This window comes from Ictalurus punctatus, chromosome 10, assembly GCF_001660625.3.
Source record: "Ictalurus punctatus breed USDA103 chromosome 10, Coco_2.0, whole genome shotgun sequence".
NCBI classification, from domain to species: Eukaryota; Metazoa; Chordata; class Actinopteri; order Siluriformes; family Ictaluridae; genus Ictalurus; species Ictalurus punctatus.
The window spans coordinates 28,862,501-28,874,972 of record NC_030425.2 but is presented as its reverse complement, the minus strand read 5'-3'; the positions used below and the strand labels follow the sequence as shown (position 1 = coordinate 28,874,972).

The 12,472-nt window shown below is 42.1% G+C and overlaps 2 protein-coding genes and 1 long non-coding RNA gene across 3 annotated transcripts in view; 1 reads left to right on the top strand and 2 right to left on the bottom strand.

The window, feature by feature from the left end:
- Positions 1 to 5: 5 nt before the first annotated feature.
- Positions 6 to 1,531, top strand: LOC128633722 (uncharacterized). The gene is made up of 2 exons (XR_008397109.1): positions 6 to 827; positions 916 to 1,531. It is a non-coding gene; the product is annotated as an uncharacterized LOC128633722 (long non-coding RNA).
- A 215-nt stretch (positions 1,532 to 1,746) lies between these two features.
- On the bottom strand, positions 1,747 to 6,622 carry gfod2 (glucose-fructose oxidoreductase domain containing 2). The gene is made up of 4 exons (XM_017477975.3): positions 6,296 to 6,622; positions 4,983 to 5,378; positions 4,287 to 4,465; positions 1,747 to 3,917 (listed from the first exon to the last, which is right to left on the bottom strand). Exons 2-4 carry the CDS (start codon positions 5,233 to 5,235, stop codon positions 3,246 to 3,248), a joined length of 1,104 nt encoding a protein of 367 aa, XP_017333464.1. The 5' UTR covers positions 5,236 to 5,378; positions 6,296 to 6,622; the 3' UTR covers positions 1,747 to 3,245.
- A 564-nt stretch (positions 6,623 to 7,186) lies between these two features.
- The window catches only part of cenpt (centromere protein T), an 8,728-nt gene continuing 3,442 nt past the window's right edge, over positions 7,187 to 12,472 (bottom strand). Inside the window, exons 7-13 of the mRNA XM_017477971.3 lie at positions 11,389 to 11,540; positions 9,459 to 10,133; positions 8,324 to 8,728; positions 8,146 to 8,245; positions 7,914 to 8,063; positions 7,696 to 7,800; positions 7,187 to 7,605 (exon numbers count right to left, since the gene is read on the bottom strand). Coding sequence (XP_017333460.1) covers positions 7,476 to 7,605; positions 7,696 to 7,800; positions 7,914 to 8,063; positions 8,146 to 8,245; positions 8,324 to 8,728; positions 9,459 to 10,133; positions 11,389 to 11,540 — 1,717 coding nt within the window. The 3' untranslated portion in view covers positions 7,187 to 7,475. The remainder of the gene's footprint in view (positions 7,606 to 7,695; positions 7,801 to 7,913; positions 8,064 to 8,145; positions 8,246 to 8,323; positions 8,729 to 9,458; positions 10,134 to 11,388; positions 11,541 to 12,472) is intronic.

Below are 12,472 nucleotides of genomic sequence, written 5' to 3'. Positions count from 1 at the left end.
CGCTAATCAAACCAAACAACGCGGTGCATTATGGGAATATTTTTGACCGCTAGAGTTCGTTAGAGAGCAGAATGCACTTGTGTGACGAGAAGCTTATTTATATAATTTATACTGGAAAGAAAAAGCATTACAGTTACATGAAATAAAATTGAACCTTTCAACATTAATACGTGACCAGGACGGGACGTGTATTAAAATTAAACAGTCGAAGTAATCTTTAGATAGAAAGCTACTGGGTGAAGTAATGATTATGTTCCCATTCAACCCCTGTTTTTGTTTGTTTGTTTACCCTTCGATACATGTCATTATTTTGTTTCTCTTGTAACAAATAAAAGCAAAAATTAAACGAACAAATACATTCTTATGAATTTTTAATAATCTGTGAAATCCGGTACGAATCCAGAAGTGAATCGCTGATTTAGGACTGGAATGGATATTTTGTGCAAAACTAATTTTCTACTCAATTTGGAATAAAACTGTGAGAAGTTGTTTATTGATTTTGTGTTAAAAATAGTTCCTAAGCAAAACCAGTGGTAAATTCTGGTAAAATCAGGAGTGTCCCGGACAACCCCCTTCCCCTCGAATTAAAACCTTTATGGATTTTAAACTAATACAAACAACGCACAAAATTCTACAGACTTGTGTGAGGACTTGTTATAAACAAAAAGTAACGTAAAATGATTTAACCCACACCCTTTTGGCTTATTATTTACTTTAGTATGTGATGAATTATACAGTGAAACGGGTTATCCAGCAGGAAAGGGGTTAAATCCTGACCCTGACAAAAACAATCCTGGAAAAAATGAACACATGTAACCTACTAAAAGGTGTGTGTGAGATCTCTGAAATACTGTTGTGTAATGCATTTCATTTTCTTTCAATTAATTTAAGTAAAACTTTACCTTATGCTTACAGCGCAAGCTAAAGTTATCGAAGATACACTATACATAAAAAAGTATATGCACCCCTGACCATCACACCCAAAGCCTATCTACAAACTTGTACAGAAAGTCTTTGTACGCTGTAGCATTACAGTTTCCCTTCTCTGGAACTAAGAGACGTGAACCCGTTCCAGCATGACACAAAGCACACAAAGAGTGCGAGCTCCATGAAGACGTGGTGTGTGAAGGTTGGAAGAAGGTAGAAGAACTCGAGTGTCCTGTACAGATCCCTGACCTCGACCCCACTGAACACCTTTGGGATGAACTGGAACTGGAGTCTCCTCACATCAACATCACTAACGCTCTTGTAGCTGAAGGAAGACAAATCCCCACAGCCACGCCCCAAAATCTAATGGAAAGCCTTTGCAGAGGAGAAGAGTTGAGCGCGTTATAACAGTAAACACAGAGGGAATAAATCTGGAACGAGACGTTCAACAAGCAGTACATGCAGGGTGTGAGGGTCAGGGGTTCACTGTGAAGTTGATTTGACTTATTAACACCCCCCTCCTGCTCTCCCTATATTTTTGGTTTATTATGAATATACTTTTGTCTTTTATATTAATCTAAGCATTAAAAAAAAAAAATAAAAATGAATAAGCTTGTAATCCTATTAATGTGGAACACTCATGAGTTCAGACTTCAATCTAGAGACTAGTGGAGTTTTAGTCTGGGAGGGAAAACAGCTGTTTAGGAGACTTCCAGACTGTCTGTGATTGTGTGTTATAAAGGAAAACCACTCATAAAATCTGTACAGGATCATATTTATCTCGTTTATTTTAACACAAAACAGCCAAGACAACTCTAATCGATTGTGAAGTATTTTTTATTAAACCTTAAAGGAACACTGTTTATCTCTCTCACACACACATACAGAGTTTTAGACAATAAATACATGTCGGAAAAAACTGCGGTTTTATTTTAGACACATTAGTTTTAAAAACACAAACAGCAGACGACGACTCGTAGCAAGCGTCACGTCACCGTCCGACACGTGAAAATCAGAGCATCGAACTCGACTCCAGAGTTACTCCTCCGGGCCACGCGGACGGAGTTAACGCCGCTGTTCAGTTCACTAAACATTCTGGATAAATCCTGCACGAACACGGCTTAACACGTCCGTTTAAATAAAATACCACATTAAAATATTTCACAGCTAAACACCTAGTTGTGTAGCTTAAAAGAGTAAAGGTGAACACACACACACACGCTCGCTCGCTCTGTTTTCCAGTGTCGTAACTCCAGTGTTTCTTCAGTCCGTATAAAAATGGTTTAACTTTAAACGAGAATCAGCTTTAAGAGCTTTTCACACAACAGACTGCACTTTCTACTTCCTGTCTGAAAGGTCAGAATTTCCCTCAAGCGCTCAGATAAAAGTAAAAAAAAAAAAAAAAAAGTGTAGTACAGTTATTAAATAAACATTTTAATGATGTGTATATCTGTATATGTATTAACCTATAAGTAAGTTCCCTCAGCGGGCATAACAGTAATAATAATATTAATAATAATAATAATAATAATTTCAACCTATAGAGCACCTTTCTGAAATTCAAGGACATTTTATAACAAAGGCAAAAAGTTTACAAAATCTGGTGGTGAAAATTAAAGGAAAAATATATTACGATAAATCTTTGCACATCCTTGTTTATGTTTATGTGACAAACTAAAACAAACAAACAAAAAAGAACAAATCCCTGAATTTTCTTCTTTCTTAGAAAGACATGTCTGAGAAGGACTTTTCTCTCAGGTTGTCAGTATTTATCACGAATCTAAACACAGAATGCTGTCTTGTGTGTGTTTGGGTGTGCGCGGTAGTCGTAGTGTATGATGAGATCAGGAACAACGTGCTCGGAGCGACAGCAGAGGTAGAAGTAGGGCTGGGCGATATATCGATATAATATTGGTATCGTGATAAATGATTACGTGATAATTTTTTTTAATCGAGATATCGTCAGTACGGTGATGTGTTTTTAAAAAAAAGTTTTTAATAATTATAAATGAAACGGAAGCCTTTAATCATCTTTGTAGGCGTTAAAGAAAAGTATCGTCAAACTCGGCCGTTTGTTAGCTGAATTATTTATCGTAGAAACGTATGAGCGATATGATATTTTTGTCGCATCACCCGGCTCTAGGTTGGAGTGAAGTGTAACGTGTTTACAGCAGGAGCACTGCACCGTGGGTCGTGTAATGAATAACGTTTGCGGTGTATGCAGTAGAAAGCGCTTTATGCCTCAGTACGCAGTGTTGAACCTAAAACAGAGCGCCGTGTCAGCAGAGTCAACAAACACCGCGGTGCTGTTCGCCGAGTCAGTTCGGAGCGGTTCTATGGTTCTGATTCGGATCTACGTCCTCGGTTCTGACGTCCACGCTCTCCCACTCTCCGCTGCGATTTGACCTCTTGATGGCGTCCACAACCGTCTGGACGTACAGCCCGTCCTCGAAGGTAGCCGCCATGGCGACGGGATTCCGTGCCCACGAACGCCGGTCCTCCTGCGCCTGGAAGGACAGGCGGAGCTGAGTCACCATCGCTTTCAGTCCCGTGACCACAGGCCCCGCCCCCAAGTCGGCGTCTCTCAGAAGAAGCTCCTCCCCCTTGGTGGTGTCGCGCTGTCCGTACAGCTCAGTGCTCCTGACCACCAGTCTCCCGGACGATCCCACCAGCATGACCTCCTGAAGGTCAGCGCCCGGGAGGTTAAAGTTCAACGTCACGTTGCAGACCACGCCCCCTGCCATGAGCAGCTGAAAGCAGGCGTAGTCGTCGGCCGTGACGGAGCGAATCCCGGCGCCCGAACCGCCGTGACGCACGAAGGTCCTGAGCATTCCGTGCACGCGGACGGCCCGCCCCCCCGTCAGGTAGCTCAGGAGGTCGATGATGCGAGAGCCGATTGTGTGCAGGCCGCCGCCGCCCATCAGCTCCTCCCACGCCCAGCCGTACGACTGGCTCAGCAACGAGCCGCCGTACACACGCGCTTCACACACCTGCCGGGGGGAGAAAGGAATCTGGGAGTACAGAACTGCACACGTCACATCGCATCGCTGATGAAACAGCATCGCACTCTCATCAGTATTCAATCATCAGAACGCGGAGACAAAAATATTAGACTATTAGATTAGACTAGAACAGATGAGGTAAGAAGTCTACACACCCCTGTTAGAATGGAAGGAGGGTTTTTTTTCTCCTAAATTGTTTGTGTGTTGTTTTTTTTAAGTTGCTGCATCACATTAAAGATCTGGAAATGATTTATCCAAAAAAAAAAAAAAAAAAAAAACCCAGGGGTGTGCAGACTTTTTATATTTGCTGTAAACTACCGTACAAACTCCTAAACAGGTGTGAAGGTGTGCGTTTACCTGCAGCGTGCCGCAGTACCCCTCCGCCAGCAGCCGCTTCATCAGGATGAAGGCGGGCAGAAAGCGCAGCGCGTTGTTCATGATGCTCATCAGCTGCGGGTAATACCGCGCCGCCGTCACCATCGTGCACGCGTCCGTCAGCGTAGCAGCCTGCTCGCTGATCACGTTCTTCCCGATCCCTGCCGACACGGATAAGAGACCCATCCGCTTACGTGTAAAACAAAACAACTCTATTGAATGGACACAAATAAAACCAGCCATTCAATGAGGACAAAAGTAATGGCACCCTATAAACGAAGGCAGAGGAGTTTGTGCGTTTATGGTAGCTGGAGCGCTGCAGTGGCTGAGCTGCTTTACTGGAAGATTTTCTGCACTCCCCGCTTATGAGGAGCTCTTTCATAGTTTAGTCGCCATTTATGGAGTTTTGTGGGTGTGGCTAAACGTGCCATGAATGCAGCTGATTGGTGCTTATCTGAGTTTGGCTACGAATACCTTGACACACATTGTCAGATAAAAAGGGAAAACAGCAGCAGAACGATTCCTTCAGGCCTCCGAGTGTGACTGTGTGTGTGAGTGTGTGAGAGAGCACAGTACTGGGTGCGGTTGAGGAAGGAACACAGCCCAATCGGTTCAGTACACAGATAGCTAAATATAACAGATAGATAAAGAAAGCGACAGACGAGTATAAAGTCTCACCCAACGCTTTCACAGCGATCTGGCGTGTGTACGGTGGCGGCGTCAGAATGCACACCAGGTGGACTTCCTGCCGCAGCAGGACGTCGTCCGATTGGCTGGTAGAGAAGGGGATGTTGAGCTCGTTAGCCAGACGTTCAGCTTCCTCCTGCGTCCGGCCCCAGACGGCCTGAACCGGAAACCCTTCCTCCTGCAGTAAGGGCACCAGGGAGCGTACGGTCCGCCCCGTTCCGAACACACCCACACCCGGCAACATTCTGCTCAGCACGTACACACACACACACACACACACACACACACACACACACACACACACACACCTACTGCACTCACACTCAGTCAGCCATTACACAGATCCTGTTTGAAGCTGAAGCTCCAAGTAATCAGGAGATAATCCTACTGAGACAGACAGGGGTGTGAGAGACAGGGGTGTGAGAGACAGGGGTGTGAGAGACAGGGGTGTGAGAGACAGGGGTGTGAGAGACAGGGAGAGACAGAGATGGGGAGAGAAAGAGAGGGGGAGAAGCTGATTTTAAATGACAAAAACAAGCTAAAGTGTATCCGTATCTACAGATTACAGAAGAAAATATAATTAATTCAACATTTTTTTAATGAAAATATACGCAGTAAATCATCTCCAAATCAGATCTTACTGTAATTTAACAAAAATCCCAAATAAAACTTTTAAAAGCTTATTGCACTTTTTTTTTTTTAAATTGAAGATATAATTAAAACCTTCTTCTTTACATTAAAAAAGTCAAAATAATGCCAAGAACATTTTTTTTGTCAAGACATTTTCTATCATTTTGCTCCTCAACCTTAAACATTTTAGATCTGAATTTTAACCAATTCTGCTTAAACACTTTATAAAAAAAAAAATTAAAAAAAAAAAAAAAAAGGTATAATAATAAAATGCAGGTGTAATTTCAAGTTTTATTACTTTTTTTTTTTTTTTTTTTAAAGAACTTTAAACTACATTTATTATTTAATACAAGAGATCATTAATAAAGGGAAAAGAAAGGTAATGTAAAACATTATAGAGACGCATGTTATTTGGACATGTTTGAAAATAGTTTACGGGGAAATAAAGGTTTAAAGCAGGTAAATGAAGGCTGTACGGTATGTAAAGACTTAACATTTTGACTATAAATAAATAAATAATACTAAACTACTGGAGTTCTTCTGAGGGGAATGAAGGTAGCTAGGTTAATGATTAGCTTGCTAGCTAGCTAATAATAAAAATGAAAATAAATCAACATTATACCAAAGGTCTGTTTCTAGGCGACTAAATAGTCATCTTAAACGTTTGTACTCACCCAAACTACTGTTTTTGGAAATCTTTTCCTCAACCATGAATCTTATTTTGCTTGATTTTTCTCCAAAATCTCCGAGAGGAATCCTGACTAGCATCCGGGCCGCCTCCCTGCTCAGATCAGACCTTCCCTCGCGGGGGGGGGGGTAAAAGATCTGATTCAGGTCATGTCACTCTGGCAGGGTTCACACTTCTTCACCTCTTTCCCTTTGTTTAATCCAGTCTGATATCCGTGTTGTTTTATTAATCGCAGGAACGCAGCGGTGAGATTTCCGACCATCACACAAACAAGCGAGGAGTTCGCGCATGCGCAAACACGAGCGACCGCGTGTTCTTCGCCACGCCCACTCCGTTCAAACACGTCTTTATTTATTTACATGCAAGTGGACCTTTTTTTTTTTCATCGTCACCTGCACAGGTTATATGTGTACTTCATGTATCACAAAGTATTGGCACCCCTCTACCCTGTGTATTAGCAGAAGTGGGCGGATGTACAGCAGATGTATAGCTTTCAGTCATTCGCCTGGATGAGAGGAGACTTGAGATTTGGACTTTAAAAAGGTCTGAATTCAAATATAGGGAATAAATAATACTAAAGCAAAGTATTATTGATGATGAGCATGATAACGAACCAGTTCCAGCAGCGTTACTGGACATGCTGGTGTTTTAAACACCTCAGTATCACTTCTCTCCTCTAACACACACTAACATAAGAACAGAAAAACAACAACAACAAACAAAACACTGAAATGTGCAGGACGGGGTTCTCCAGGACCAGGGATGGGGCGCCAATACTTTTACAGCACTACAGACAAGATTAGGTAGGTGGAGCTGAGAAGTGCGAATGAGTGGATCGTAGTGTAATGACTAAATATACAATACTGACTAAAATGGATCGTTTGTACCGCAGCATATTCAAAGCTTTATTTATAATCTTCAGCAAGATGTCCAAAGGGAACAAAATACAAAAACAAAAAACAAACAAACTTTTGACCTTTAGTGTCCATCTGCAACCTCGGCAGGTTAAATAGAACAGGCTCAAATTATTTTTTGTAAAAATCAGACCCAAAATAATGGCATTAAATCAAAGTAAATTAGATTTATGGACAGTGATATGCGAGTGTGTGAGAGGGAGAGAGAGACAGAGAGAGCGAGAAAGAGAGAGAGAGATCTGCGTGGACGTTTCATCTCCGTCGATGAGGCACGACATTATTTCCGCTGGTTGCGACGGGGATGAGGAGCTTCCTGTATTCGAGCGGGAGAAATTTCTCGATTAACACGGTGACCGGAGTGCTGTCTGTCACGAACCCCTGCCTAGAGAGGAAAATAAATAAATAAATAAATAAAAAGACACATCACATGACCCGACAGGAAGTCACTCTGCGATTCCTACATCGAACACACCTTCTCATGAGGAGTTCAACATCCTCAACCTCGATGGTTTTCCTCTTCGCGTGAGCGGAATACGCCTCCAGATCCTCCGCCATACGATCGAAATACCGCTGCAGTCTGAGACACGGCACAGAATCAGCGAACCCGCCTGAGCGTTTCATAAATAATAATAATAATAATAATAATAACATCATCACTTTATCATAAACACGTTCGTCGTATCAGCTTACATGTCGTTGATGACGGGATAGACGTCGCTAGAGACCTTCGTTTTGGCGAAGTGTTTAAACACGCTCATGACGTAGCTTTTCGGGAGGACGCCGGAGGAGACGCGCTGAGGCTGGCGTTTCGGGCGTGGCTTCACAACCTTTGGGGCAGGACTGAAAATGTGCATCAGAGTGAGCCTTTTTTGGGTTCTAATCCCAAAAAAAGTTTATTGATTGCAAATTATGAATCGTTTACCCAGCATTCAGAGCTTTGAGGATGGTGGGCGTGGCCAGAGCACCGGGAGTGGCTACCTGCTTCCTTTGTCTAATAAAACCTGGAGTTTGCATCGAGAGCTCTGTGATAATAAATATATAAGTGTTAAAAGCAAATAAAAATAAATATACATATAAATTAGTGATATGTGAAATCAAACCTTCGCTCTGTGCATCTTCCTGCTCTTCCTCCGCTTCTTGGGGCTGCTCCTGTACCTGTTCTTCCATCTCTTCCTCCTGCTCTTCCTCTTCCTGTTCTTCTTCCTCCTCTTCCTGTTGTTGATGTTCCTGTACTTCTTCCTCCTGCTTTTCCTCAGCAGCAGGAAAGTCCACCATGGGGCTAACATGGACAGACACCACAATTTCCTCGCTTCCTGATTGGTCGATATCTTGAATAACTTCGTCATCCTCGTCAGGGTTTTGCACCAAACTGTCCTGGTGCGTCACAGATGACGAAGGCTTTGTGGTGTGGACGGCGGAGGACGACGCGGGGCGGCGATGTGGTTCTTCCTCCACGCTGACTTGGAATTCTTCCAGCTCCGTTCCACCAGCGAAAGTCTGCAGATCTACACAAGAGACGAGATAACGCTCCGTTATACTCAAGTGCGTGTGTGAGAGATTACCAGAGACGAGAATTTGGGCTCGTTTCCCTGCATCAGGAAAACTCCAAACTCACTAGGGATGAAAGTCCGAGGGCTACGAGTCTTCACTCTTTCGTTAAAGTCTTCGGTTAAATAGATATTTGTGTATAAAAGAAGCTGTAAACGTGTCGAATCGCTCCTTGATGGAAGAGATGGAACTACTTTTTCAGAGGGAGTTATGTGTCTCCGATGGCGTATGGATACCACAGAACCTTCAGGAAAGCGTAAAGTAACCGGAACTACTTTTTACTCTTGGAAAGTTGGATTAAAAAAAAAAAAAGAAGTAAATAAAGCACAGCTGCTGGAAGATTTTCTTCATTCACGTCTGTCTTGTTGTTCCTGTGGAACGGCTGCAGGTTTACATTTGTGTTTTATAGTCAAAATATCGAATTAAACTTAAAACGCAGCTCATTCTGTCACAACGTGGTCAACCGCTAATGCTTATGTAGTGACATCGCAAACTGAGATACTGTGTAGCTCCGCCCTCAAATCGGTTTTATAACCAACGTATGAAGACAGTGTGTTTCAAAACGGAGAAATATTCAATCAAATATTTTCTAAATCCGATGTTTGCGTTCGAGGTGCCTTTAATTCTAACTAAATGATGAATTATTTATTCTAGCATAGCAGATTTTACCGTCTGATGATTACTCACGTTTCTCCGTGGGATCGTGATTCATCCCGAGGCTCTTCGTACCTCTGCCTCTTTCCATCACTCCGCTCGCGATGGCTCCGCCCTCGGAGCGGTACGCTCTCCGTGTGATTCGCTGAGGCAGAAGCGATGGCTTCTCATCCTCCTCCTGAAGGCTCTCGCCTTCTCTCTGGTCCATTTCTTCTACCTGAGCGTCCTGTATCGCAGACTCGCACTCCTCCTGCTCCTGAGGCTGAGACACGTGATCCACCATGTCCTGCGTCGGAGCCAACTGGATATCCTCGGGATTCAAAGACACCGCGTCGCTCTCTTGTGACGGCGGTATCGTTTCCACCTCGCCCTCCTCTTTCTGACCCTCAGAATCAGAATCCGGGTCTTCTGAAGGATCTGCATGAGGTTTAGAGATGTTTCTCTCACTCAGGGTTTGTTGATCTTGGGCGACATCTTGAAGTTCTCGTCCATCATCATCATCATCATCTCTCTTCATCTCAGCATCCGTAACGCCTCCTTCGACGCCTCTCAGCTGGGACATGGAGGCCTGTGGCTGGGCGTAGAGCTCTGTGTTGCTCATCATCATGTCTGTGGTGAGCTCCGGGACCGTGGTGTTACTCAAACCCAGAGTCAACTTGTGCAAGTCCGAGTCCTGGAGAGTTCTCCCATCCTGCACTACTGTGTAATCTGATAAACAAACCACACACACACACACACACACACACACACACACACACACACACACACACACACACAAACAAAATGATAAAAAGAGAGAGAGGAGGAGCTTCATGAGTAGGGCTGGGCGATATGATGATGAGATCAATATTGTGATTAATTATGTTAATACATTTTCTGAGATTGTGATTTTAAAATAAATAAATAAATAAACAAACAATTTACATTTTTAAACAAATAATCACAACCTGACAAACAGCTAAAATATGATATAAAATATGATAATTAATATTCTTCCCAGCATGGAAAATTTTACAACTTAAAAACAATTACTAACTGAGTGAAAGCAGCTGATATGATGTTAAAACTGTCCTTAATTTTTAATTTGTAAAACTTTACATAAAAAAAATATAATAATTACAAGCTGACTCAGAGCAGCTAAAATATGTACTTAATGTATGAAACTGTACATTTAATTTTACAATTCATAATTGTACGATTTTGCATTTTAAAAAGAAGAAGCTGAAAACGTAAGAATTTAAAATGGAATGATAATTGTACACAAATCTTACGAGATAATTGACACTTTTTTTGTTTTACGTATTTTTAAAAAATAATTACAAACTGAGTAAAGCAGCCGAGATGTTGATTTCGTACTTAAACTTCAAAACCGTAAAAGTTTTAAAACTGCTTCTGTTTTTCATTGCCAAATATTTTTATTTGAACTGTTTAAAAAAAAAATCTAGCTTCATTAATAATAAACAAATTCATTCGATTTTTATTGGTATTTAAAAAGAATGACACAATAAAAACAAATCTATTACAAACGTATTAATAATAATAATAAACAAGTCTGTATTATTTATAATATTATAGAATTTTTAGGATCGAAGAGAGACACCTTGTTGTTATCGAGAAACGTAAACCAGGCAACTTCTTTTAAAACCCGTGTTTTCCACGGGCGCCAATAATTCTGGAGCTCGCTGTATGAAATCATCACACACTTACAAAATCGTCTCTTTTACACTTTTCATTAATCCGTTTATTATTGACGGCGCGTTCGCCGTACACGCCCCTGTGAACGAGCTGTCGCTATAGAAACGATAACGTATCAGAAGGAGCGCGTTAATGATAAATAAAGCGGTGACGTGCGGCTGCGCTACCGTCGGAGCTGCTGTTATAGGGAACTAATCAACAACTCCTGACCAATCAGAAGTCAGAACTGGGTGGCGCTGTGGTGTAAGAGATGAGCTCAGTGCAGCACCTTGGTTGTGATGTCTCTCTAGACGTTTCTGGATGGCTTCGTCGAACGCGTCCACGGAAACCTGCCTCCGTCGTCCGGCCGCTTTCCGCCTCAGACCGGCTCTATCGGACCGAAGGTTCACGAACGGCGTCTTCAAGGTGAGGCTGAGGACGCTGAGACAGAGACAAAACAATAACGCGTGTGTAGTGAGCAGGAAATACCGAACAGGAAGTCGTGTGTGAAAACGAGACGTGGCGAGAGTTTATGCCGAGGAAAAGAAAACAGAGTTAATTATTACTGACATTGTTAGGGTGAAGAAAGAAAGGGAAAAAAAAAAAAAAAAAAAAAAAAAACCACACACACACACACACACACACACACACACACAAAATTACAAATCATAAATGACCTTCGTTGCTTTTATGTGACACACAGTAGAGCAACTACTAAAGTTCACTCAGTCTCAGGCTCTATACACTCATCAATATTCATCACACGCTCATCAATATTCATCACACGCTCATCAATATTCATCACACTGAAATTTTACACATTCTATGAATAAAAAAAGTCATTAAACAGGAGCCTGTGGTGTTTATTTCTCAGAGATATATATGCACCAGGCATTTTCAATTATAAAAAAGTTTTTTTGTTTTTTTAAAAAGTCAAATGTTTGCTCCACAACAGCTGAATACATCAGGTTATTAGATCACGGATTTATTCATAAGCCTAATGCGGGATTAGTTATTATTACTACGGGATGTTTCTCAGGGTGACGTCTGTGACGTGTGATATTTCCGTGCGATAAAGCTCGCGTATCTGGACGTGCCTTATATAAACACGCCTGACGAGAGAATTCCTGCCGCCTTGTTTGGTCCGTGAACTCGTATGACCGTGTCGCACGTGGGTGCGTGACGGCCACGTGGGATTTGGGACGCCTGCTCGCTCATTTATTTCTAGAAAACCGTTGTAAACTGTGATATCGTGATGTGTGATTATAAAGTGGGGTTATGCCTAAATACAACGAGGTCAAAAATGTTTTCCCCATGAAATTAAATACACTTTTTTAAAATAATCGGACTCCAGAGTCGGACAATTTTCTCAG

Excerpts from the sequence above, each read along its gene's own strand:
- gfod2 (XM_017477975.3), bottom strand. The coding sequence starts at position 5,235 with ATGTTGCCGGGTGTGGGTGTGTTCGGAACGGGGCGGACCGTACGCTCC. Across the intron at positions 4,466-4,982 it reads GATCGCTGTGAAAGCGTTGG|GGATCGGGAAGAACGTGATC; the intron begins GTGAGACTTTAT and ends CCGTGTCGGCAG. Across the intron at positions 3,918-4,286 it reads GGTACTGCGGCACGCTGCAG|GTGTGTGAAGCGCGTGTGTA; the intron begins GTAAACGCACAC and ends TCCCCCCGGCAG.